The sequence below is a fragment of the Anopheles stephensi genome, chromosome 3 (genome assembly GCF_013141755.1).
Source record: "Anopheles stephensi strain Indian chromosome 3, UCI_ANSTEP_V1.0, whole genome shotgun sequence".
NCBI classification, from domain to species: Eukaryota; Metazoa; Arthropoda; class Insecta; order Diptera; family Culicidae; genus Anopheles; species Anopheles stephensi.
In genome coordinates, this window is record NC_050203.1 from 74,540,966 (window position 1) to 74,564,709 (window position 23,744).

At 45.3% G+C, this 23,744-nt stretch overlaps 1 protein-coding gene across 10 annotated transcripts in view; it reads right to left on the minus strand.

Moving 5' to 3' along the window:
* Window positions 1-23,744, minus strand: part of LOC118510739 (CUGBP Elav-like family member 2) — a 280,203-nt gene that overhangs the window by 205,055 nt on the left and 51,404 nt on the right. For 6 of the 10 annotated variants that reach the window (XR_004906058.1, XM_036052957.1, XM_036052964.1 and 3 more), the window contains exons 2-3: window positions 17,352-17,567; window positions 12,720-13,878 (exon numbers count right to left, since the gene is read on the minus strand). Coding sequence is in view for 9 of the 10 variants with exons in the window: in XM_036052957.1 (XP_035908850.1) it covers window positions 12,720-13,195 (476 nt within the window). In the remaining variant the exon portion in view is untranslated. Of the gene's footprint in view, window positions 1-12,719; window positions 13,879-14,375; window positions 14,535-17,351; window positions 17,568-23,744 lie in introns of those variants that run through there. The other 4 variants (XM_036052963.1, XM_036052961.1, XM_036052962.1 and 1 more) reach the window with 2 other exon arrangements.

Below are 23,744 nucleotides of genomic sequence, written 5' to 3' on the forward strand. Positions count from 1 at the left end.
CAACAATAGATACGAGTAAAAATGAGGGCCAAAGTAGCGTACGTGGTATCAACTGAACCTTATGTTCTACCATGTTTTTCACTTGCTTAAACAATTATTATTTTTGTAAAATATTCTGAAATTCCCTCCTTTTTTAATTAATTACTTATATTTTATAAAAAAAGGTTCTTGCTAATTCAATACTACTTCATATCACATATCCTTTCCTTCTCCGAAAGAAGCAAATAAAATCCCCAATTTGTTGCTCGTTCCGTTCGCGTGAGCCTCATGACGAATTGTTACTCGAGCAACAACAAAAAAACCGGGCTCGATGTCAGTTTGGCGTTACTCATTTGGGTTAAATTTATTCCACAAACAATGGAAAGCTACACGCACATTTGCTTTCATTTTTTCCCCTTCTGCTTAGCGGACGACGCTCTTGGTCCGTCAGCCGACCACTAACTTTCATTCTGCCCCAGCGCTGGGCTACAAGTTCATTGTAATTTATGCAAATAATAATTCGTTTATCCTTTTTCACGTTTTTCAACGCTTTTTTGTTTCGGAGAGTGTAGCATGACTTTCCATTTTCCGATGGGTGTCCGTGGCGTGGGCTAGGGCGATTGCGTTAGGTTAGGTTAACACTGGGGCGTTTTGTTTTTTTTTTGTTCTTCCCCGTTTTTTTTCTCTCGTACCGTGAATGAGACGGTTCTGTCATCGTTTTTACTAATTGGAGAGGAATTGCCTGTAGTTTCCGTTTGTCAGTTCCGAGCTCCGAGCTTGAGTGCTCTTGGTGAAATCTGAAAACCCTGAATCATGGACTATGATGAGGATCATGTGGATGATGATGATGGTATACTTTTGGGCGGATGTCCACTAATGAAGTGGACCGTCAACTACTGCGGACGTAGAGTGGATGTTTGTTTTGTGAATTAAACTTTGTCAAATGAAACTTCACTGTCCGGGTCGTAGTAACAAAGCGGACAAAGGTAAGGCCAAACAGAAAAGAATCCTTTCTATTTGTTTGCTAACAAGTGTGGGATACTTTCCCCATATAAATATGTCGCTCCATACGTTGAAACAATTTCGTCATCACGATTCATTGTAATGCTTTCTGCAAGATCATACTCGCATTATTAAGCCCATCATCTTGTAGCCCGTTTTGACGAATCACTCTCAACACGTGTCACGGGCGCGTGCTATCGTCACCGGTCGCCACAAACGCTTGCGACCGTGCTCCGTCGGATATTGTGACCAGAAAATCTTAATTACATCATCGGACATCTCATCTCGCCGGTGCCCGTACGTGTGATAATTACGTTTGCCCAAATGCGTACTGCAGGATGTACTGTCCACCGGCAGGCAGCCACACTTGGCGTGATTTAATGAACTGTACACTAGCGTGTCAGTCCTAGACCTGTGCCGGGTGCGCTGGTCGTGTCGTGATGCGTCAAGAATCACGGTCCGGCTTTCGGCTGGACTGGCAAACAATTTGTTAAACGACCGAACCAAAACCTGGCCGGAAACCGCACCCTAGACGCCGGCAGCGGGTTAGAGAAGATCGTTAGATCTTTGGATCAATGGTAGCATTTCGGCATTCGGCTGAACCACCAACGCGTTTGACGACCGGCCGGCTTATTTGCACCGCTTGTTAGGGAAGAGCCACTCGGCGACGGTTATATAAAACACATGACGTTGGTTGTTTGAAATGGTGATTAGTTTCGGATCTTTGCCTCGGATCCTGCCCTCCGAAAGGCACTACACTGCTGCATGCACTTGTGCCGATTCCGAGACACACGCCAACGGAACTGCAGTTTGCGCAATCAGAATTGGGCTGAATTCGTAGAGCAGTGGTGATGGTGTCCGTATTCTCTGCGTGTGTGTGTTCGAGCTCGGAACATGAATCCTGCTCGCTCACGCCTGCAGTAGCTATCGCCGACAAGGAGCAGCAGCTGGAGGATGCAGTGATGAAAATCAACCAACACTTATCAGTCATCCATGTGGCCGTTGTAGAACTCGAATTCGGGATGCCATTTTTTTTTGTGCCTGCTTCTCTTGTTGTGCTTCCCTTTCGACACACAACACCAAGGCTACAGTTCGTGATTGGGTTGATGTTCGGACGAGAGATTTTGGCCGGTGAAGTATAAGGGAAAAATTCAACATCGATACGAGTTCCAGCATCCTACCAATCGCCGAGCAAGAGATTGGCTGTGGAAGTATTCTGGAAGCATTGGGCAGCCTTGGTGTCCGTACTAATTAAATGAAACCTCACACGTTAAGTGGTCAGTGGAACGTCAGGGAGGCAGTGAGTCAGTGCGGTTTTACTCAGGACTGCATCTATGAAAATTGCCTCTTTCGAGGCTTCTTGTCTGAATGAAGCTGAGGTCTGGTCAAAGTTTGGTTAGTATGATGTATTTTGGGGGTAATCCCTTCGAGAAAAATGTATTTATTGAAAAAATCGTAAAATTCTATTTTGTCGCTGAAATTGCCTACTTTTAGGCGTAATTTTTCAATTTGAACTGTATAGACCAATAAATGTGTGTATTTTATCTATGATTTTAATATGAATTCACTTTTTTACAATAATGCAATGAACAATCTCTCCTTCCGACCCTTTTTACTGTATATTTTCGTTAGTCTAGAAATTATTCACCCACTGGGACATAATTTATCAACCCCCGTCCAAGGATCGGGTAATAGCACATCATTATATCTGTCCTTCCTGCACCATAACGATCATCGTGTTATAACATCGAAACAAATCGAAAGGGACAACGCCGAATATTGGGTAAAAAAGTATTACCCATCCTTCCGGAGTTCAAACCCAACTTCCGATTACATTCAATTCTACACCATACACGACTCGAACGACTCGGTTCACGGCTTCCAATAATGACACGATTTTGGCAAATCGTCGATAAAATCAGGGAAATCGATAAAATCAGGGAACCGCTCGCACCGGGGGAAAAAAATTGGATGCGAACGAAAAAAAGATGCGGAAAACACGAAGGTCAGCATCTCCAACTCATCGACCTACCCTTTGAGGCGTTTACCATTAGTAGGACCATTATCAAGCGAACATTTCATGCATCAGGCGCACACACGCACGCACACGCGCACACGTCAGCAGAACTATCCTCTCTCTCGATAAATTCGCAACCGTCAGCCGGTTTTCCCGGAACCTTCCTGCCAGTGGTCGTTTTTGTGTTCTTTCTTTTCCGGCTCTCGAACCCCACGTGAACCTCCAAAGCCTAAAGTCCTATTTGTCCTGGCCTTAATCGGGACCGGGACTGTCACAGATAGACCTATCGGTTGCGCTGACCGTCCGCAATAAGACACGAAAACCATCCATCCATCCATCCATCGAGTAGGGTTTGCGGATAATTTATCAAAAATAATTGCCGCCAAGGAGAGTTGCCGCCCCCGGTCGTACTGGCCGGCGACATTCGAGCTGAGTCAGATGACAGTTATGCGATGGTTCGATGTGTCGTCCCTCATTCTTGACCGGTCCGACGAGGGAGCAATTCGAATGCCTGGCACTGTCTCCCGCACTCCCAATGTGACGGGGTAGAATCAAAAGCTATCAATCCCCTCGTGTGGGATGCGCCGGCAAATGTTGCCCGGGAATCACAAAATGAAGTAGCCGATGGGGAAACGTGTCACTGAATGATCTCTGATTTAATCCCCAGCCGACTCTTGAGCTGTTCGGGTTCTTCGATTGTTTGCCCTGCTCTCCGCCGGGGGGACGTAGGCTTCGGCTGCCGGTGTGCCCTGTAACTAGCCCTTTATACTTCTATACCTCCCATCGGTCAACAAGGTGCCGGAACTCAATGTTGCCCCAAAACGGTCCCGGGACTCCTCCCGTTCCCCGAGGAACGAAAACCGTACAACCCATATCGGGTCAGCTTCAGGATGGATGAAAAATCGACTAACCACCACTCAATGGACGACAAATGATGAAAATTTATCACCAACGAGAAGAACTCGACAGCCCGGACAGTGTTCTTTTGCCGGACGGAGCCGGGACGAAGCCGAAGTGTGTGGATCAAAGTAAGAAACCCGTTCGATTGGAATCGTAAAGAGCTTAGAACTTTGGGAAGGTGAATGTTCTGTAGCCAATCGCTTACCGTGTCCATAGAGTCATGTCCATCGGACCAGTCCGCGCTACCGGTGGTGGGAAATAAAAGGCGATTACACCTTTTCCAAATCGAGCATTTTTCATCCGTCAACTTGAGAACGGGGTTTGGGGTCCAAGGACTCCAAGGATTCGAGGTAGGGTATCCTTGTTGTGGTGTGGTGACGGGCCGATCGATTGCAATGTTTTACGAAGGTAAATATTGCGAACCCCAACAGCGAAGCTATTCAGCCATAGTAACACGGACATCGGGATAGTAACAGTCCCCCTCGGGTATCCGGTATTAGTCTTCCAGAGCATGAGATTAGCCGTAAAACGTTCGCACCACCTCACCCTTACGCTACGGACACCACCAGTTGTCCGAGTAACAGTTGCCAGTCGAGTTGTTCCTTTCGGGCAGCAGCAATCGAGAAGCGACAGCACAGTGCAAATACCGGCAACTCAGGGATCCCCTGTATCCGGTGAAGTTTCTTCAACACCGGACACGATTAAATGGCAACGAAGCGAGCTCGGTAAGGTATGCGAAAAAACGCCGGGTTCCATTTTTCTTTTTCACTTCAATATTTTCCCCGATCAGGGTTTGAATCAGGCCTTTTTGTTCTCGTGCTGGTCAACTAGAACGTTACCATGCCTTTGTGTGGACCTCTCCTTACAATTGCTGGATGTTCTTTCGTCTCTCATTCAACCAAACTCTTCTTCTTTGGAGATTGTCCAGGAGGCGCATACGTACATGCACACCTAAACGACATGCCAACAGCCTGCTCGAAATGGTCCAATTCAAGTCATGTAGAGTTTAGTTTATTTCGGTCGAGAACACAAAAGGACCCAACATACCGATGTCTCTGCTCTCAATGTTCTACCATAGGCCCAGAATTTTGTCAGGAGCAGGAGTCCTTTGGAGAAGGAGGCACCAGCATTAACAGGTATAGTCAGCTCACCATCCTGTTTGGCTGATGGCAATATGCGTTTTTTTACTCGATGTATTGTTGTAGATGGAAACAGTTTTGGCCAAAGATAAACACGCAATGAACCCGAAAAATATAAGGTGCCGCCCAAAATTGTACAAGGGTCAGCTGTTATGACACGGCACAGTTGGAGCTATGCTGCAAATGGTTGTTACTTCCGCTTCAGTTTTTTCCCCAAAATGACCAGGGATTTGTATGTTGTTCGATTAACAGTGATGCTGATTTTCATGTTGAAACATTACGAACTTTGTTGCTCCCAAATGAAAAGGGTTGAAATAAGGCTCCCATCGAACAAGTAATTTAGAACACTAAACTCAAGACTTCACTTAGGAGACCCTGAAAGGATAATAAGCTTATTAAACCCTTTCATTTATTTTTCATCCTCAATAAAGGATTGATTGACGCCCGTAAAATAGCAAAAAAATCTAATTATCGCTCCCGAAGCTAGCCAATCAATCGTCCATCCACTCTTTAGTGGGCTCTACCTGCTTGGCTTCTTTTACTACGCCTAAAGTCCCACAAAAATGGGTTTCCCGCAAGGCCACACGGGTTTAAAATTTTTATTTCTCCGTCTAGTCTCGTGCCAGACGTTCCAGGGTTTTTGGTGGCTTTTTGTTGGGTGTTCCCTTGCCCACATCCTGCCAACTCATCCACTCTCGAGCATCGTGTAAAACCAAGGATTATCATCAACGCTATCCCACAACTCCCTCCTTCCTTGTTTTCTTCTCTTCACGCCCTATTGACTCATCTGCTTCTGGAGAAAACCTAAACAAAATAGCACGAAAGAAAAAAACACGCCGAAGCCATAATCAAATTCAGCGCGGGGATTGACCGAGAAAAACAGCAATCTTTATCATCTTGATTGACGCTTTCAATTTTGCTATGTGCAACGGGGCGGCTAAGCGACCGGGGGATCTCGGATGGAGATGATGTTACACCGAAATATCCCTCTAATCCTTCAGTGGCTTACGTGGGATTAGCGGGTACTGCCGATCTGGCTGACTGGCTCGGCTCGGCTCGGCTCTACACCACGTTTATCATTAGTCTCGAAACCGTTTATCAATACTCTCGGCGAAGGACGAATATTTTATCCCTAAAGTATAACCTCAACAAAAAAAAAATGCTTCAAAATCGCCTCCATTTGTCAAAAGAACAGGCTCAGTATCTTTTCCACGACAAAAAACCGAAAAACATTCTGCACTACGCAGAGTGCATGGAATTTTTCTTCCAAAAAATCATCCCCATTCAACGTGTAAAAAAATCCTTGCTGCAAAAGAAAATCGAAATCGAGGAAGAAGAGGAACCCGCTACATCATTTCCATCTAACAAAACACAATAATGTATGTAAATCACCATCACCGGCGTCGTGCGCGCGTTCTCCATCATTTCCTTAAGAAATGGGCGACCGGTTGTGACTTGTCGTTTAGCGTTTAGTTCTTCGTTGCGCTTCTGCTTCGTTTCGACTGCCGAAAATCCCGGGGATCGGGTTCCGGTTTCGACTCTTACCCAAGACCAGCAAAAAGCAAAACTGGAAGTAAGAGAAGGTATTGGAGACCGGAAAAATATTCCACCATCCTGATTCGCAAATGAGCAAGCAGGCTTTCCAATGGGTAAGCAAGTATACTACGCTCGTCGCCCTCGATGGTCGCTTTGATTTTCATTCGATTTTCCGCCGCAACGATAGGAACTCAAGCGTCAAAGAGCCCTTCCTTCTAGGAACGGATGGGTGTACGGGACAAATGGTGTCCGCTTCCTTAAACAACAACAAGCGAAGGCCGAAGGAAAAAGACAAAAAAAAAGCCTGGTGGAAAAACATAATCTCTTCAACTTTGAAACAACTCTCGCCTCCGTTGCTCCTTACGTGCTGCTGCCATCCTTCATCATCAGCGCCGAAGTGAAGAAGGCGTACGGCAAATCGTCACCATCACCGTGCGTGCTTCCAACCCTTGGGTTGTCGAGAAGGTGTGTTTGTGCGTGAGATTTTCCACGGTAAAGTTTTGCCTTCAAATCGGCTCAGCTCCCATTCTTGTGCCGTCGAATGATGCGGTAAAAAATCTGCATGAATCCGCAGAACCCAGGCTGGGCAAGTCCATCCTTGCTTGCGAGGAAAAGGAAGCAGCAAGACATTTTTCCTACTGGACTCACACAAACTCACCCATCGCCGGTCCGGTGTGTCTCTCCCGCGTTTGGTGGTCTGCAGGATCTGCACACAAAAATATGTAAATTATTTAGCCGGAATGCGCCTCTCCACGATGAAGGTGGCCGATGAAATCTGAGGTGCTGGAGCTTCGGCCCAAAGTCCCGAGCATCCCCCCCCCCCCCCGCCATTCATCTGGATTAAGTTGATCAAGGTAAAAATGAGTCCATGTTGGAGGTTTTCCGGTTTTTTTCCTCTCTATCGTAAGCTCACGAAATAATCAGTTGGAATTTTTTTTTTCGGGCCGCCTGAATCTATCGTTCTCGTGGTCGTGTTGACTAGGGCGGTGGAAGTCTGTGGTTGGAGAAATTTTAGAAGGATGCTTCAGCTACTGCTACTGCTACTCTGCAGGGAATGGAAGGCACCGAGGATGCAGAGCAAGACCGCATCCTTGATAAGGCAACCACGGAAGCCTTCCGTGTCTGCCTCATTCGCTCGCCACGCGTCAACAAGCAAAAGGCTCTCCGGTTTACTTATTCATGCAAATGCTGCTGGAGCTTTCGCTTTCTGCGATGCTGGGCTCGAGAAAAAAAAGAAACTCCCCGAGTAAACAAACTCACCCAATGTCACACGGTGAGGTGTGTTGTTTGCTGGTCGGGCGGCTAAGACTAAAACCGAAACCATGACCCAGTAAGGAAATTGGGAAGGTTTTTTTTTGGCGTATCGTACTTCGCTCGCTACGACTTGATCAGTACAATAAACAAAGTCGTAGTGCGAATGACTTTTTTTTATTTGGCCGGATATTTTCCTTATCCACTTTGCACGAGGAAGCAAAACAGGGAAATAAGCCTTCGCAAGAGCAGCAGTGGTGGATCTGCAGGAGTTTGGCGATGGGCGATGTCTAGATGGGGTTGGTCTTCATTTAGAATTACTTGATGCAATGCTCCATACTTAATGGAATGGTTGGGATAAGAGAGACACACACACAAAAAATGGACCAGACATGAATATGAATCTTGTGGCTTAATCAGTTTTGCTTTATGATGATTGGTTCATTGTAGCTTGCAAGCAGTGAGTTGGAGTAAAAGTCAACCCCGCACCACCGCAGCAGGGTTGAATTTGAATAATTATTTGCCTCAAATAGTGTAAAGGAAAATTAAACAAAAACCTCTCATAGTTCTTGGTATCTGTTCTGGAGGTGACTCCATGCTTCGGTGATAGTATCTCCGGAGGCTTAAGTCATTCAGGAGAGTTAAGAAGTGAGTGGGTTGTGAGCTTATGAGTCGTGAGCACTAGAAATAATTAAACCAACAGACGGGATAACCATTGGCATGTTTCAAATATTAGCAGGACTTCAAATTAATATTTCAGGACATCAAAATCATAATCAATTGCTGGAGGAACGTATCTTCATCAAGAATGCTCAAGTCTCTATTGGGAATAATTATCCAGCATAATGGTGTTGAACCAGCATAATAGAGGACTTCATCGTTCAAGAGACCTCTTCGTCTAAGAATCCTGCTCGACTCCCAAAGAATCTTGTCAGTATTATTGTTCAAGATTTATTTACAACACAATTATTTGTGGAATTCCCGTTACATATCGTCAAAAGATTTCACCTCTCCAACTTGATTCATCGTCGATCTCAAATTTGAAGAAAATTACCGACGATCCAGATTAGATGCCTGCCGAACAGGCTCTTAACTAACTGCTGCGCCACTCGTACACGTGGAACGGTAAAACTTTTATCGTCAAAACGGCGCATTCAACTGTAATCATGTGGCGGGTACATTATGCATGCCTATCATTATCAAACTCCAATGCCGATGTGTTCTTTTCTCCCTCCCCTGAACCCTCCAAAAATTGCAGACCGATTCCAGGAACACATCCCTTATGTGAAGTGGAAATTATGCTCCGGGAATAGAACTTCCGCACGGCTTTTACCAGCGCCATGCATGGGAAGACCATCCCCGAGAAAGAAAAAAAACAGGTGCCACCATTAGTGAGAGTTTTTCTTGAAGAATTCGTTAAAAACTTTTGCTCAACGGCGGGGGTAAAAAAGGCGCGTGCTTTAAAAGTCTAAAAATGTACAGAGACAAAAAAACAAACGGCCGGGGAAGCGCTTTTGGGAATAGATTTTCCACGGGAAGAGAAGTCCTGAATCCAAAAATTCAAAGTGCTGTGCCGTACACACCATTCAATCAAGCTGCTGAGCGTAGCTATTTCAATCCCTCGCCTACGCCGCCTCGCACCGGCAAAAAACTGGCGTCCTGGCTGTCCCGTTGTACGGTGCTCACTGTCACTCGAGTGAAAGTGTCAATCAGCGGCATGCGAGCGCCGTCGTCCTTCGGGGAATGTCTGCTGCCCTGTGTGCCGATGCGAACGTGTCGCCAAATGCATCGAAATTCAAGTGGCTCCCGTCGAGATGGTGAGAGATGTGTGTGTCCGCACCCGGGAAGGCGGATACACTCATTCAGGGGCAAAAACATTGCTACCAAGCGTCCGCCACCGAAGCCGACCGACCGGCGCGTGGTGTGTGGGCACTTGTGTAGTAATAAAATCTACATATGTTTTCATATCGCTGTCATATCGTAAATTTATTGATTCCGTGTACCCAGTAGCACCTCTAGCGCTGCGACAACGGCACCGACCCGTCGCGGGCAGCTCCAGCACTCACTCTCCAACCACGGCCCGCCATGACAGCAATAACACGCGGTGAACGTACGTGCGAAGGTGAGCCATCCCCACCCTTTGGATACTTGGGCCGCCATGGAACAAAAGCACGCCAGATACAGCACACGGAATGGCCTGAAATGCCTTCCGATATGTCGAGAACGCGCACATAAGTTATTCCGGTGCGACGTACTATTTGCGCTGCTAGGAACACACACACACCTACAAACAAACGGTTGGACAGGTGTCTTTTGTGGTGCTGGAGAGGAGTAGGAGTCAGACAGTACCGAGACCCACACAGTAGAAGTAGAACCGGTATGCGGTGCAAAACATCCGAACTACGATCGAACTAAATGGAACTAACTTTGTCGGTACGGAGCCACCAGGGGTGGTGTTGGTGGCGGTGGTCGAGATGCCACAAATGATTGTGTGCTATCTGGACGCACACAAAACACTAGCAACGATTGTCGGATTGTCCTGGAAACGTCGTCCGTGTCGCTGTAGGCTGGGGTCTCTGGACCACAGCGGTTCGGACTATCCAGCCCGAACGACGAGACATCGATTGGATGCGATGTACACGAAATGTTCCCCGTGCACATCGATGCACCATCGGTGCTGGGAACTCGGCAAGCATGGAGGTACGGAGTTACTGATGAGCACAAATGCGTGGAGTGTCCACACGGGTCGATAGATCTAATCGGGGATAATACTGGACGGATAGAACGTCTGGTGCGAGACAGGGAGGAATTATTATTGCTATCATTATGAGGCTTTTCTGATTATTATTTCCAAATGCAAACGGCGGCATGTTGGCCATCAGTAACACTGGTAATGTGCAAACTGAGTAGTGTCGCTAGAGAGTTTGTGCAAGAACCACACCACGACCACCACCACTACTACTGACTAAAAGTATGCAGTCGATTCCAGCCTGCAGCATGAAATTGATCTCACCATCGATCTCATCTGCGACAGACGGATGCGCCAGGAAGGAATCGGAACTTATGAATCAAAACGAGCACTTCACTTCACGGACAACCAGAACTCGTGGAACTTTGTGAACCCGGCCTGTGGAACAACTTCAGAACATGCATCATCCATTGTTATCGTACCATCGTTGCACAACCCGGTTGGCAAACGGACAAGGTGTATGAAGTCCATTCGCTCAAATTCAACTTCCGAACACTAGTGCGCCACACATATCATGGATGCAGACACGGTGCGGAACTGTCCCACGATTTAAGGGTTACGTCAGTGTTATCGATGTGTGTTCTGGCCTTCTTTTTTTGGAGGGTGTCAAGATCCACAGTCACCCGACCGAACGAACAAAATCGTTCAAACAAACTCCCATGAATGCATAATAACGAATGCTGTGCTCTCTCTCTCTCTCGCCCAAAGTGAAAGGTCGTAAAGGACAAACCAAAAGGGACACAGAGACACACACACACACAAAAAGTGTCCAAAAATTTTACGACCACACGAAGTCTATAGGCTGCTCAGCATTAGATGTGATCGGCTGTGCTGTACTTGTGACCTGTGAAGTTTTCGTCGCATAAAATGGCAAGCAGTAGTAGCCTCGTGGGACCAACCGCGTCCATAAAACCAGTCCTGCCCTTGTTGATGATGGACCTGCGCCCATAGTCTTGTGCTGTGCAAGTTAAGGGTCAACGTGGGTACGAAGATACGACGGCAAAGAAACTTCTGCCCGACCTAATTCATTATCTTGTGCGCCTTTTCCCAGCCCAACAAACTCGGGGGCGACAATAGCGCCGCTCGCGTTTCCCGCTTCCCGTTTGTCTGTCAGGATTCCGTCCCGGTTCCGGGTGAGAACCAACAAGCGAACGCGCGAATGTGTAGTCGACTGCATGTGAGAGTCGAAAGAAAGTTTCGATAAAGTCCACCGCCTCAAGAATGGGCTAGCACCGGTTCGCGGGGTTTAACTCCACTGAATGCGGTTTCTGGTGACGGGAAATGTCTCGTTACGATTTTGGGGCCCGCAATTCCCCCCGGGTTGGCGGCGGAAAGTTTTCTCGGTCGGAATTATGATTATTGTTTTCCGTTGGAACGAATGGAAGGAGCGAAGCCTTCTGTTTTGCGTTGTGTCTTTTCAAGGCGCAGGCAGACAGACAGACAGTCAGACCGAGTTGCCGAGATAGGCATCGGCGAATGTGACGATCGTTGTCGTTCTCGGTGGAGCTGTTGTCCAGCGGTAGTAAAACTTTTTGGCTGCTGCCAAACACCAGAACGAAGTCAGTATCGATTGGAAGCGTGTTAATCACTGTCGCTAATGTTTCTTTGGATGTCGTTTGGATTTATTAGCTTGGAAGGCACGGGACTTGGTGGAAAGGGCAAACTGATGAACTTCCTCCTGGTTGCCGAATACATTACACAAGTTTAGTTGTTTAGAATTCCGGGTTAGCTGTTGTTATCTGATGAAAAGGGTTTAAAGATTTGCTTGAAGAATTCCAGGCAAACTGAAGACTGATTTCATTCAGTTTACAATTCGCGTCAACAGCCGCCACGAGGACCATAGCGCCCAAGTTGACGCAATCGAGTGACTCTCGAGACTAATCCACCCCTCTCTACAATGCGACACGACATTCCCTTATCTACCACACTCGATGCAGCCCATTTATCTTCCTTATCTGCACCGAGTGTGCCCGTTCCCAGGAGCCTATCCTCGGAACTCCCTCGCCTCCCTGCACATTAACCTAACAATGCTCGTATGTGATGGAAAGCGGGAGAGCGAAGGAAGCGTCAGCCCGCGTGTAACCCAAAACCAATTCGCTTCAAACATGTGGCCACCACAGAGATAGCATTTTTGAAGTTCACTCACTTTTCCTTCGCCGATACGCCCATCATCTGCACGTCGTCCACGATCATCGCGTCGCTGGTCCCGTTCGCCGTTCGATGACTGTTGGCGGTGGCTACGGTGGATGCGGCGGTCGGACTCAGGTTGCTACTGCTGCCATTGTTGCCGTTGGTGTTGCTGGTGGCAATACTGCTGACCCCGAGCATCGCTACCGCCTGCGGACTGAGCAACCCGACCGGCAGCGGTACACCACCACCCGGCACAATGCCTGCCGCGGCCGGTGTATTGTTGACGACGTTGCAGTTGTTGTTGTTGTTGCTGAGACCGGGCTTCTGGTACGGTAGCTTGGTCCGCAGATGGTATCCACTGAGCAGCTTGTTGTTACCGTTGCTGTCGATCAGCTCACCGCCGCCCGTGGTGGCCCCGTTCGGGGCGGAGGGTGAATTCTTGCCCGAGCCGGGCGAAATCTTGCCCGCGAGCGTCTCGAGCGAATTGAGCATCGTGGCGGATATCAACGGTACACCGAACCGGACGCCGGTGGATGCCTCCCGGGCTAGTGGTGGCGATAACACGATGCTGCCGTGAGTGGGAATGTCGCGGAGGAGAACACTTCCTTCCGCAACACTACAATGGGGGTGGGGAAGGGGTATTGGCAGGGACTAACACGCAGCACCGGAAGTAGAAATTGAGCGAATATGTGTCACGCACACACCTGAATCACAACACACACACACACGGACACAGACAGAGAAGCAATAACCAAAATTTTCCCCAAAACGGTTGGGACGCTTCGGAAACGGATCGACGGGCACACTTGTACACTTATATCACACTACGAACACACGGATATTGGGCACAAACAAACACGCACACACACACCGACAAAAAGCCTTCAAACTTTTTTCCTTCTTTCGTCAAACGGATAGGCTAGCGGAAGCGATTTTTCTTAACTTTTTTCTTCTCTTTTTTATTTGGTGCCTCTCTTCTTCTAATTGCACACACACCTCGGACACCTCACTCGGTACACACGCACACTTGCTGTGTGCGCAACATACACAGCACACGACTTTACGCTTCTATTGCACCGACACGGGGAAACACTTGTTGAGTGACCGACTTCTTCCTTAGGTGCGCTCTTGGTACCCGGGAGATACACACTTTGCGGGCAGATAACGCGCGATCGCTGTAAATGGGAAAAGGGAAACACGTTACATTTTACAGAGACGAAATGGGTGGAAGGCGTAAAAAAAGGTGAACTTCTTATCTAAGATAAACAAGAGCGGGAGAAGCACTGACAAGAAGGCAGGGAACGAGAGAGGAGCCGTGATGATGGGTTGTTTTTGTAGGATGGTGGATTTCTTAAGGGTTCGTTATTTGCTCTTTGCACATGTTTTGAAATCGGTGTCGGTGTAGGGTTTAACATTTTTTACTAGGTAAGGATTATGAAAGATCTTTATAAAATGATGAGACTGAAGATGTGAAATTCCATACGAAGGACATCGTTTGCAGATTTGAATATTCAGTTATAAGTAACTTGAGTCAAGCAAGTCAGAAATTGCAGCTCAGGAGAGCTCAGGACTTTTTAGGACTTAAGACCTGATTGAAGTTGTAGTTCCAAAGCGGCATAAGAGGACTTTGCGATATTATGATACGAACTTTAAATGATCATGAATTGATTACCCTTAAAGAACTTTATAACGGGGTGGAAAATCACACACTTTTCCTTCAATAAGAAAAAAAGAACACAGTACTAGAAGTACACTGCCTTCCTACATTAACACCACATCGAGCGCGTTCGTGGACACGGTGGATACGCGAGGCGATAAGCAACACGACTGATTAGTGACTAAATGGCTGAAAAATTGGGAACTGACAGCCCCGGGGAACTGGACGAGCGCATGTGAAAGAAACGCCAGCCAACTGTTATCGCATCATCCCCGCTAACTTGCCTACCATGCCTCAACCCCCCCCCCCCCACTCCCCCTCATACGTTCACCCTCTTTCGACCCTTACTGTCGCGTGTCTTATCTGTGTCCACGAACCCTGGATAGTGGGTTCTACGGTTTTCCCTGCGCGGTTGCATCGTAACGTTACGTAGAGAGCCATTTTTATCTTTATCAATTTATTGTACTCACGCACACACGATCCTATTGTACCTGCAACGGCAGGGATGGGCAAAGCCACCGGGCTCGCACACTTGACAAAAGTTTTTGGAGTGAATTTCGATTCCTTTTTTCATTTATTTAAAAAAATATTGAAACGAATTAAAAAAAAAAATCAAATAAAAGCTAAAACTATTGTTTTACACTGTGTGATAAAATTACAAGAGCACCTGATTGTGAGAATAACGAAAAATTTGAAATTCTTAAAGGAAGTGTTGTTCAGAAATAGAAATTACATCAACTGATGGTTTTATTAGAAAGATCAAACTTTTTTTGTTAAATAATTTGTACAATATTAAGGAAAGAAATACTATTTCAGGAATAATTTTCAAAATACTGGAAAAATTAATTAAAGGTTCCTTATAACAGCAAAGAGCTATTCTCAAAGTTGGAGAACCAAAGAAGGATATGAATAAATAAAGAAAAAAAGTAAGGAATAAAGACTTCCCAGTGTAATTATTAGTATTAGGATATTATATGTACATTGCAGAACACATTAATTATAAATATTACAGTGGGACCTTTTGTTTTTGGTAAGAAAACGCTACATGGGGTGAGATCTATTTGACAGACACTTTAACCGATTTAGTATACCCATGCCTTGGTGTTACTTTTGCTGTGAGCGTGAGCTCTGTCTTTAAAAATACGATTTTTATAAATTTTAAATTGAAGTTATAAGGCGTTATTTTACTCCTGTCAAAAACATAACAATCTTTTTTTTTCTCAAACATTCAAATATTTCAGCAATACGGTCTTAATTAATTTTGCATTTAAACCAAAACATTAGGCTTTTTTTAAATTAAGCCAAGCTTCGAAAAATGAAAATCATCAAAAAAGCAGACTTGCCTAGCCCTGCCTTATTATGTTGCAGAGAAAGAAAAACTCGCTTTGATTGTTGATGAACGAGCGTCCTGTTTTTTTGTTATGCCTCCCCTGGCTCATAATCTCCCAGGCACACACACACACATACTAATACACACTTATCTCTGTGTCGCCTAATTCTAAACAAACAGCAACATAACCTTAACGCACGTTTATGTAAAACTTTATTCCCAGTTTTGACTTGAAGTGTGTGTGTGTGCGTGTTGGCTTTGCAAAGAATGCTTGATTTTCCACCCGTTGATCCGCTTACGAAACAGCTGCTCAACTGACAGGCTTTTCCAACGTAGACAGGTTGGGAGAGGGTCGGTGGCGGTGGTGGTGTTTGTAATGTGTTTCCCAATGTTCCTGTTTGCTTGCTTACCACACCGCGAACCAACCATTCCTCTTTTCCCACCTCTTTCCCTCGCTGTGTTACGTCGGAGACAGCGAACAACGGCAAAAAAGGCCCGAACTACCGAGATAGAATGGTGTTCCCCACCACTGGCAGGGACATCATTCTGGCGCACTTATCTTTTACCCACGGGTATTATTCAAGCCTCTGCGTGTGTCCCTTCACGCAATCAGCGTGACGTAAGGACTGCCTGCCGCCTCGAGAGAAAGATGCGTTCGTCCTTGTTTGTTTTGTTTTTTTTTGGACTCCCTGTGTGTGTGTTTTGTGAAACCAACAAACAAAAAAAGCAAGGAAACCTCCCCAGAAGCGTTGCTCCACTCGTTTTAATTACATCCAATCGCGTGACGTTCGGTAGCGATGGTCCCGGATGGGACGGAACCCGCATTACAACACTGTCCTTGCACGTCATGCCGCACCATCGACGACTGACGGAGCGCTTTTCAGCGAGAGCGAACAGGATAAACAAATAGCACTGGCCAAACAAACATTGGTCAGCTTCTGTGGTGTGGAAGCCCCGGGTATGTCTCCACAGTGACAGTGACAGTTTTACTTAGGCCAATTAATATTTCATAAGAACTTAATGAAAATCCACCTGCGCTGTGGTCGGTTGAGTTTCGGAGCAGAAATAAGCGTCTGCTGAAGCGTATCAAACTGGCGGAGTCCTAGACGAGTCCTGGACGAGCCGATAGAAAACAACATAAATCTTTAGTGTTCATTTTCTTGAACCTCTTCCATCCGCTATCCTGGAACTGGTAAATATTTTTTCCCAGGTTTTCCACGAAGGAGCAAACAAAACTGTTATCATTGTCGTTGCTTATCCAAACAATTTGCACAATTCTCATCATCTGTCTCGATCTTCACTGCTAGGTTGGCATTCCCCACGCGAGGACGCAAAACAAAGCGACAAAACCTACTTCAACTCCAACAAAATGCCCGGAAAGACCAACGGTCTACCGATCACAATAGGCAACCAGTTCACTTGTTCTCCTTTCCTTACGATTAAACTATTTTCCTTTCGTGCAGTGTTTCTTATGTCCGGGGGTTTTAATTACCACCTTGACGCGATCGGAGAAGTTGGTCGCTATTGGAAAAGAAGCAGGAGAATGGATCTCGGAACGATAGGGGGATTTGATTGGGGGTTGATGGATCTGTTTCTGTTCCCGGTGCCTGCCGGTCGGTCGGTGCTTCAGCCACCATTATAGGACGCTAATTAAAATCTACCGGTGCTCTTATTCCGCTTTTTTCCGCGTGCTGGTAGAGAACGCGCGGTTGGCAGCGGACGGCGTACGAAGAAGCAGATTATTTTTCCGCACTGTCATGATCCTTATTGGCAGCGGACTGCTGCTTCTGCTTCTGTTCGGCAGTGGTATGTGCTGTGGTAGAGTGTTGAATGGTGGCCTTTGCTACCACACCGGGAGGAGATGAATGATTCAGTGGCTGAAATGAGAAAAGAATAAAAGGGGAAAAAGAAAGAATCGATAAATTATTGAGTTTGCTCGTTAGTTTTAGCTCGTTTCTGGATTAAAACGGTGCGGGTTGGGTCTTACTGACCATTGGGGAGTCCGAGAACCGATTCGATTGGGTATTAATGTAGGTGGAACGTGAAACAAAACACAAAACCTTAAGGGAAGCGTCCAGTGTGGAACACGAGAACAAATAGAGAAACTGAAGAACATTTACTGGAAATCTTGTATTTGTACCCTGGAAACTAGGACGAGGTCTACCGACACTGACCAAGCGAAAGGATTGTTAAGGATGCAGAATCGAACAATCCTGCTAAAGATGGTTTTTGTGCTTCGAGGAAGCATTATTACACGAAATCACAAAAAGAATATTGAGAGAAAGTAAAGCAAACAACAGTGGTTGCGTTGGAGAGTGGCTTTACTGCTTCGGAATGAAGAGCGTGTATTATCGCGGACTCGATGTCCGGTGCACAATGTCGTTTTCTAGCTGTCGATTTTACTGTTTGCTTACAAAAACATTCAAAAGCGTTTCAGTAAATGTTGTGGAGGAAGTAATGAGTAAAAAAGAGTAGCTTATTCATGTTTTATGACTGAAAATATCGATTGCGCCGGAAAGTATGCAATATTGTGTGTACATAATAATCCATCGCTGATTATGGGTCAAAATTATTTCATCTCTTACTCTTACAGTTCTCTTCTCTTACTGGAAGGGTCTTTCTGTTTTAGGACCGTTTTTTTATCATTCTTGTAGCACATGAAATCGATTTCGTGTAAGAAATACTTTGCGCCTTTTGTCCGCCGAATTTCCTGTTTGCTTACATGATACTCAGAAGATGTATGGTTTAGCCTAAAAGTATTCAATTTAAAGTTTGGTTTAAGATGTGTTAAAACCGTCTTCGAACAGCCTGTTGCTACTTCTTTTGACTGCACAGTCTGAAGAGGTTTGGCCTACCATTTATGGCTTCATTGGCTTTTCTTAATCCGAAGAGTCGATCGAGAGGTTGTAACAATTCCTGTCCTAAACGCCTATTTTTGAAATATTTTAACCCATTTTTATAATATGGGTACAAATGTCTTAAAGTAGCCATCACCTTGTACAAACGTAGTCACATTAACATAGAGAAAGGATCTTGTTAACGCCTAAAAGTATGCAATATTTCATTTTTAAGTTCCTTATTTTTATCAGTACTCTTTAAAGACAGGATGTACCCTGTTTTAATCTTAAAATAGTACAACCATCCCAAAAATAGCATAGAAAGCCGACTTCAACTCGTAAAAATGTCGCTACAATTAGTTTATTCCAAGCAAACCCCGATTAAGGCTGTTTTTGGCTGCTAAAAGTAAATGAATAAATAAGAACGAATGTGGTTTATCGTTTGAAGGTGATTCAATATTGCATAGTACCGAATCCGTGTGACTCGCTAACTCGGTACAATAAAAAGCTTCACTTTACTATCGCAGGTACCCTTCCACCCGGTAGATGTAGTCATTTGAAGTAGTAATCGGTTTCTGTAGCTCATCGTGGTAGTAAACAAGTGCCGACACCTATCCCACCATGCCCGCGAGCTACATGTGAGTGTGGCGTGAGGCGTCACCGTATTATTCCATTCCCATGTTTTCGAGTTTTTTTTCCCCAGCCCATGTGTCTCGACTGAGTTTCCGATACAGGAAATCGGTCTTCCACCAGTGCAGTGCATCTTCCACCGGAATTGTACATCAATATTCATGAGTAATAAAACACAGATGTACGAGCGAGTGCAGCTGAGGAAAAACAAAAGCACATGAACCAGGGGGGTGGGAAACCCGCGTCGCATTCGCATGTCTGAACCCACTAGTGTAGCCGGTGTAGCCACTCGTAATCGAATCCTGTCGAACGAAATTTTCCCACCCATTTCCCGGCACCGAAAACCCGGCAAGGATTCAAAGCTCTTCCTTCGCAATTTTGCCTTTCCCATCGGTACGATTGTTCACGACACTCGACCGTACAACAATGCACCAGTAGTACGGTGCAGAGGAAAAGCTGGGTCGGAACTAGTGGTAGGAGGATGTACGCCCAGGACACATAATCAACTAAATATTCCCTGCTGCCCGACGACATTCTGCCGTTCGCACAAAAGGCGCCAACCTCGAACAGAAAGAACCGGGCCGGGCGACTCTTAATGGAAAAATTCAATTTCTATTATTAAATTTAATGACGGATTTCCATTTCGCTTTCCACTGGAGCGCCGAACAAACGGAGCACTACTGCCGTGAGTCCGGAGTCTAGTCTTACTGTACACAGAGAACTACTATTGCTACTACTTCCACTGCTGCCACTACCCATCACTATCTGTAGTGGGGAAAAGCTTGGTGGTCCATTTTTTTTTCTTCGCCGCTGTGTGTTGCGTCGTTCAATTCCGATTCGTCCATTCTTTCCCGGTTTTGTGTGTTCTGTTCCTTTCTTTCTCTTCCTTCCTTTGAACTTGGCTTGCAACAAGCACGGTTGGTTCGTTTTCCCTCTATTTAATGACGTTCGACGGACGACCGAGCGAACGAATGGAACAGACGGTAAAAGTTTCGTGTAATTTCGCTCTCACGTGGGAAAACGGCACCCACCGTTTTCGATTAGGAGCTGTTTTACTGTCCAGTACCGGTTCTCCTGTCGTTCGGTTTCGGTTCCAGGACGTTTGCGAAAGCTCCGTATGCGCTCATGACGGTAATCCAAACATTAAAGGTAAAGGTGAAAGTGCCTTGGTCCGGATGGGATAGTAAATGTGCCCGGGTATCGGTGATTTGGCGACTTTATGAAGGGTGTTCGCTTGTCGTGGCGAAAAAGAGCTTGGATGTGCGATCAATATTGGATGTTTCTCTTGGAGTTACTGTTTGTGACATGGTTCCATAATAAATTTGTTACAATTTGGTGTTTAAAATACCTCTAATCGCTCATTCCAAGTATGAAAGCGCCTGAAGTTATGCAATATAATTATACTTATGGTACGTTTAAATCCATTGTTTCGCATTTTGAGTTTAAAGCTATCATTTTTAAAACCTTTTATCGTAATTGGAATTAAATTGACTAAAAACATGCAAAGAAAAGCCTCTCAAGAGAGCTGTTCCAATTTATAATGTGTACTGGGACTCCAAGCCATGAGATATTCGATCGATATTGGACCTTTCTCAGGGAGTAAATGTTTGTTTTTAAATAAATTTTTAATATATTGATGCCTTAAAGACTTAAAATTGCTTATTTTCCATCGAAAAATCAATGCTAAGATTAAATCGACATTTGTATATTATTCTTAAAAATGAAAGCGCCTAACGTTATGCAATAATCATACTTTCGATAATTTATCATTATTGATCCGCATTTTTAGCTCAAAAAACGATCATTTTTAACCCCTTTTTAAGATGTGTAAAAAGTATTTGGATCAATACTTCCCTCAGAGTCGTAATAAGAATTGAATTGACAAGAAAACCTTGCAAGCAAAAGCCCTCCCAAGAGCTTTTCCAGTTGATTATGTTTACCGGGTGAACTGGACCTTGTAGCTAGTGGACACCCTTGCTCCAAACATTATCGTAAACTTACGTTTGTGTGTGTCCTGACCCACCTATAAAAAAAAGTTACAATAAATAGCTCACCCCGTACGCACGTCCTGCGCGTCACCCCAAATCGAAACGTCCTTCTAATGCCCGGACCCCCGGTACAAGCATGAAGCGTGAAAGTAATAAAGCACAAATTGATTCAATCAATTGACATGGGACGACGAACAAGAGCCGATTGCCAACGGAACGACCGAGCGCTTCGGGCAAGCAAGACATTGTTTTTCTTGTATGTTCGCTTTGCTTCCCGCTGTGCTTTTTTCCCTCTTCCATTGTTCCGGCATCTTGCTGATCAAATTTTTTGGTCTAGCTTCCAGGAAAAACTGGACGGTGGTCAGAGTCGGTGGCAGTGTTTTTTGGTGGGGCCGCTACGTGTTTCCACCTAAATGAGCTTCCAGCCGTTACACTTCCCACGGGAACGAAGGACCCCACACGGCTCCACACGGCTTGGTTGATTGCTGATGGCTGGTTTGCGTTTATGATGTGACCGATTAAATATTTATCCTTGCCTTGGTGTTTGCTGTTCGATTTTGTCTCTCTCTCTCTCTCCCACTCTCGTTTGTGTGGGATCTTGGATAGGTTTTCTTTTGCCACCGAGGATATGCCAGGACCTCTCGCATTGTTTCCCTCGTTTACTCGTTCCTGTCAATCATGTTCGAACCATCGATTTTGATACTAACTTTGGCAGGAGCAAAACTCCCCCCAAATGACCTCCCACGATGAGTAGGGAAAGGAAAGGCACCCTGGACCCTTTAACCGATTCGGGAACAACCCGACAAAAAAAGGGAAAATTGCCTTTCTATTCCTCAATCAAGCTCGATGCCTCCATTATGTGCCTCCATCCATTCAGGGTTTCGGTACTCGACACAAAAAACCCATGCGGGGAACTCATTCTTATCGATTGATAGCATTGGATGGTCCAACCCCGGCCAAGTTGTATCGTGTCCTCGTGCCTTGAGACCATGGGGGCCTTTTTTACCCTCCCGGGAGAGAGAGTCTCAAACGTGCAGGTTCACCTCGGTTTTTTACGCCCTCACCAGGATTTCCCGAACTTCCCTCACGGGAGGACGGAGAGATTGTACCTACGAGGGAAAATCGTAACGTATCGATTGCATTCCGTACCGATTGACTCCGTGGCCGGTCCTTGAGCGTTCAACCATCAAACCATCAAACTAATACCAACGATTGCTGTCACGATAAATTTTACCCAAAATGACATAATAATAACGATAATATACCGAGGAGCGGGACCGGGGGTCTGGTTAAGGGTCGGTCGGAAAACGATCGCGCACCGGTTGGGGATTCAATTCCGCGGAGAGGGTTGCTCGGAGCAAACATGCGACCACTTCAATCCATCTGCGGCAGTTTGGTAGATGGGAGGGTGCAAAATTAGTAAAAAAGGGGGAATAGGAGTCTATTTATTTTATAACAATCATGTGGTCTGATGGAATCGTCCACAAGCGGGGCCAAAACTAATCAAGTAGCTTCAGGCAGAGTGGTTTTTTGTTGTGCGATTTGATTAATGAAGGTTTTTTGTTGGCTTTTTGGTTTACGATTGGTTACAATGTTGAGAGGAAGAATAAATACTGTCTAAATGGAATTAAATTTACCACACGGTATGCTGCACACATGGATAAAGAGCTTTGGTCACTAGAGATTCTAACCGTACAGTTTAGTGCATTAAATACATTTCAATTTGTGTTGGGAAGTGGGCTCGTGAGCGACACTGAGGTATCATCTCAATACATTTGAGGATTTTTATTGAACTATTGCCTTCTTAACAGATTGTCTAATTTTGTCCACAATAGGTCGCACTGTCCTCATAAGTTAGATCTGTCCTCAATAGATAGCTCTTCCCTCACTAGGTACCTCTCTCTTGACAATGAAGATCTACTGTCACTAGGTATCTCTGATCTCACAGAGTCGCTCTTCTCTCACTAGGGACTTCTATATTCCCAAAGTACCTCGGTTACTAGGTACCTCGACTATCGCTAGGTTCCTCTGCTATCATTTTCTACTCCTCACTAGCAGCTCTGTCTTGAAATATCCAACTCTAAATATCTCTGCTCTCACTTGGTAGCTCACTCCTCACTAGGTAATTCTTCCCCCACTAGATAATTCTATCATCTCAAAGCAGTCCTGTCATAAGTTACCTCTGCTGTTACTAGATATCTGTTCCCTCACTAGGTAGTTCAGATCTCATATGTAGTTCTATCCAGACAAAGTAGATCGCTCTACTCATTCGGCTCTAGTCACTAGATACCTTTGTTTTCAAAGGGTTGTTCTTTCTTCCCTTGGTCCGTGTTAAAACGCCTAAAAGTATGCAATTTTCATATCAAAACACTCACAGTACAACCGTGACTGAATAAGCCTGTTGTGATTAAATTGAAGAAGTACTTTGTAGATATTTTTATTTATTTAAAACATTTCCAAATGGACCATCGTATGTATATAACTAGAAACAGATTTTAATGCTGAATGCGTTGTGACACAAAGTAATTACACAGGTCACTGCCACCAACGGAACATACGTCGCATTTAATTTAGAATTAAAAACTAATTTCATTTTTCC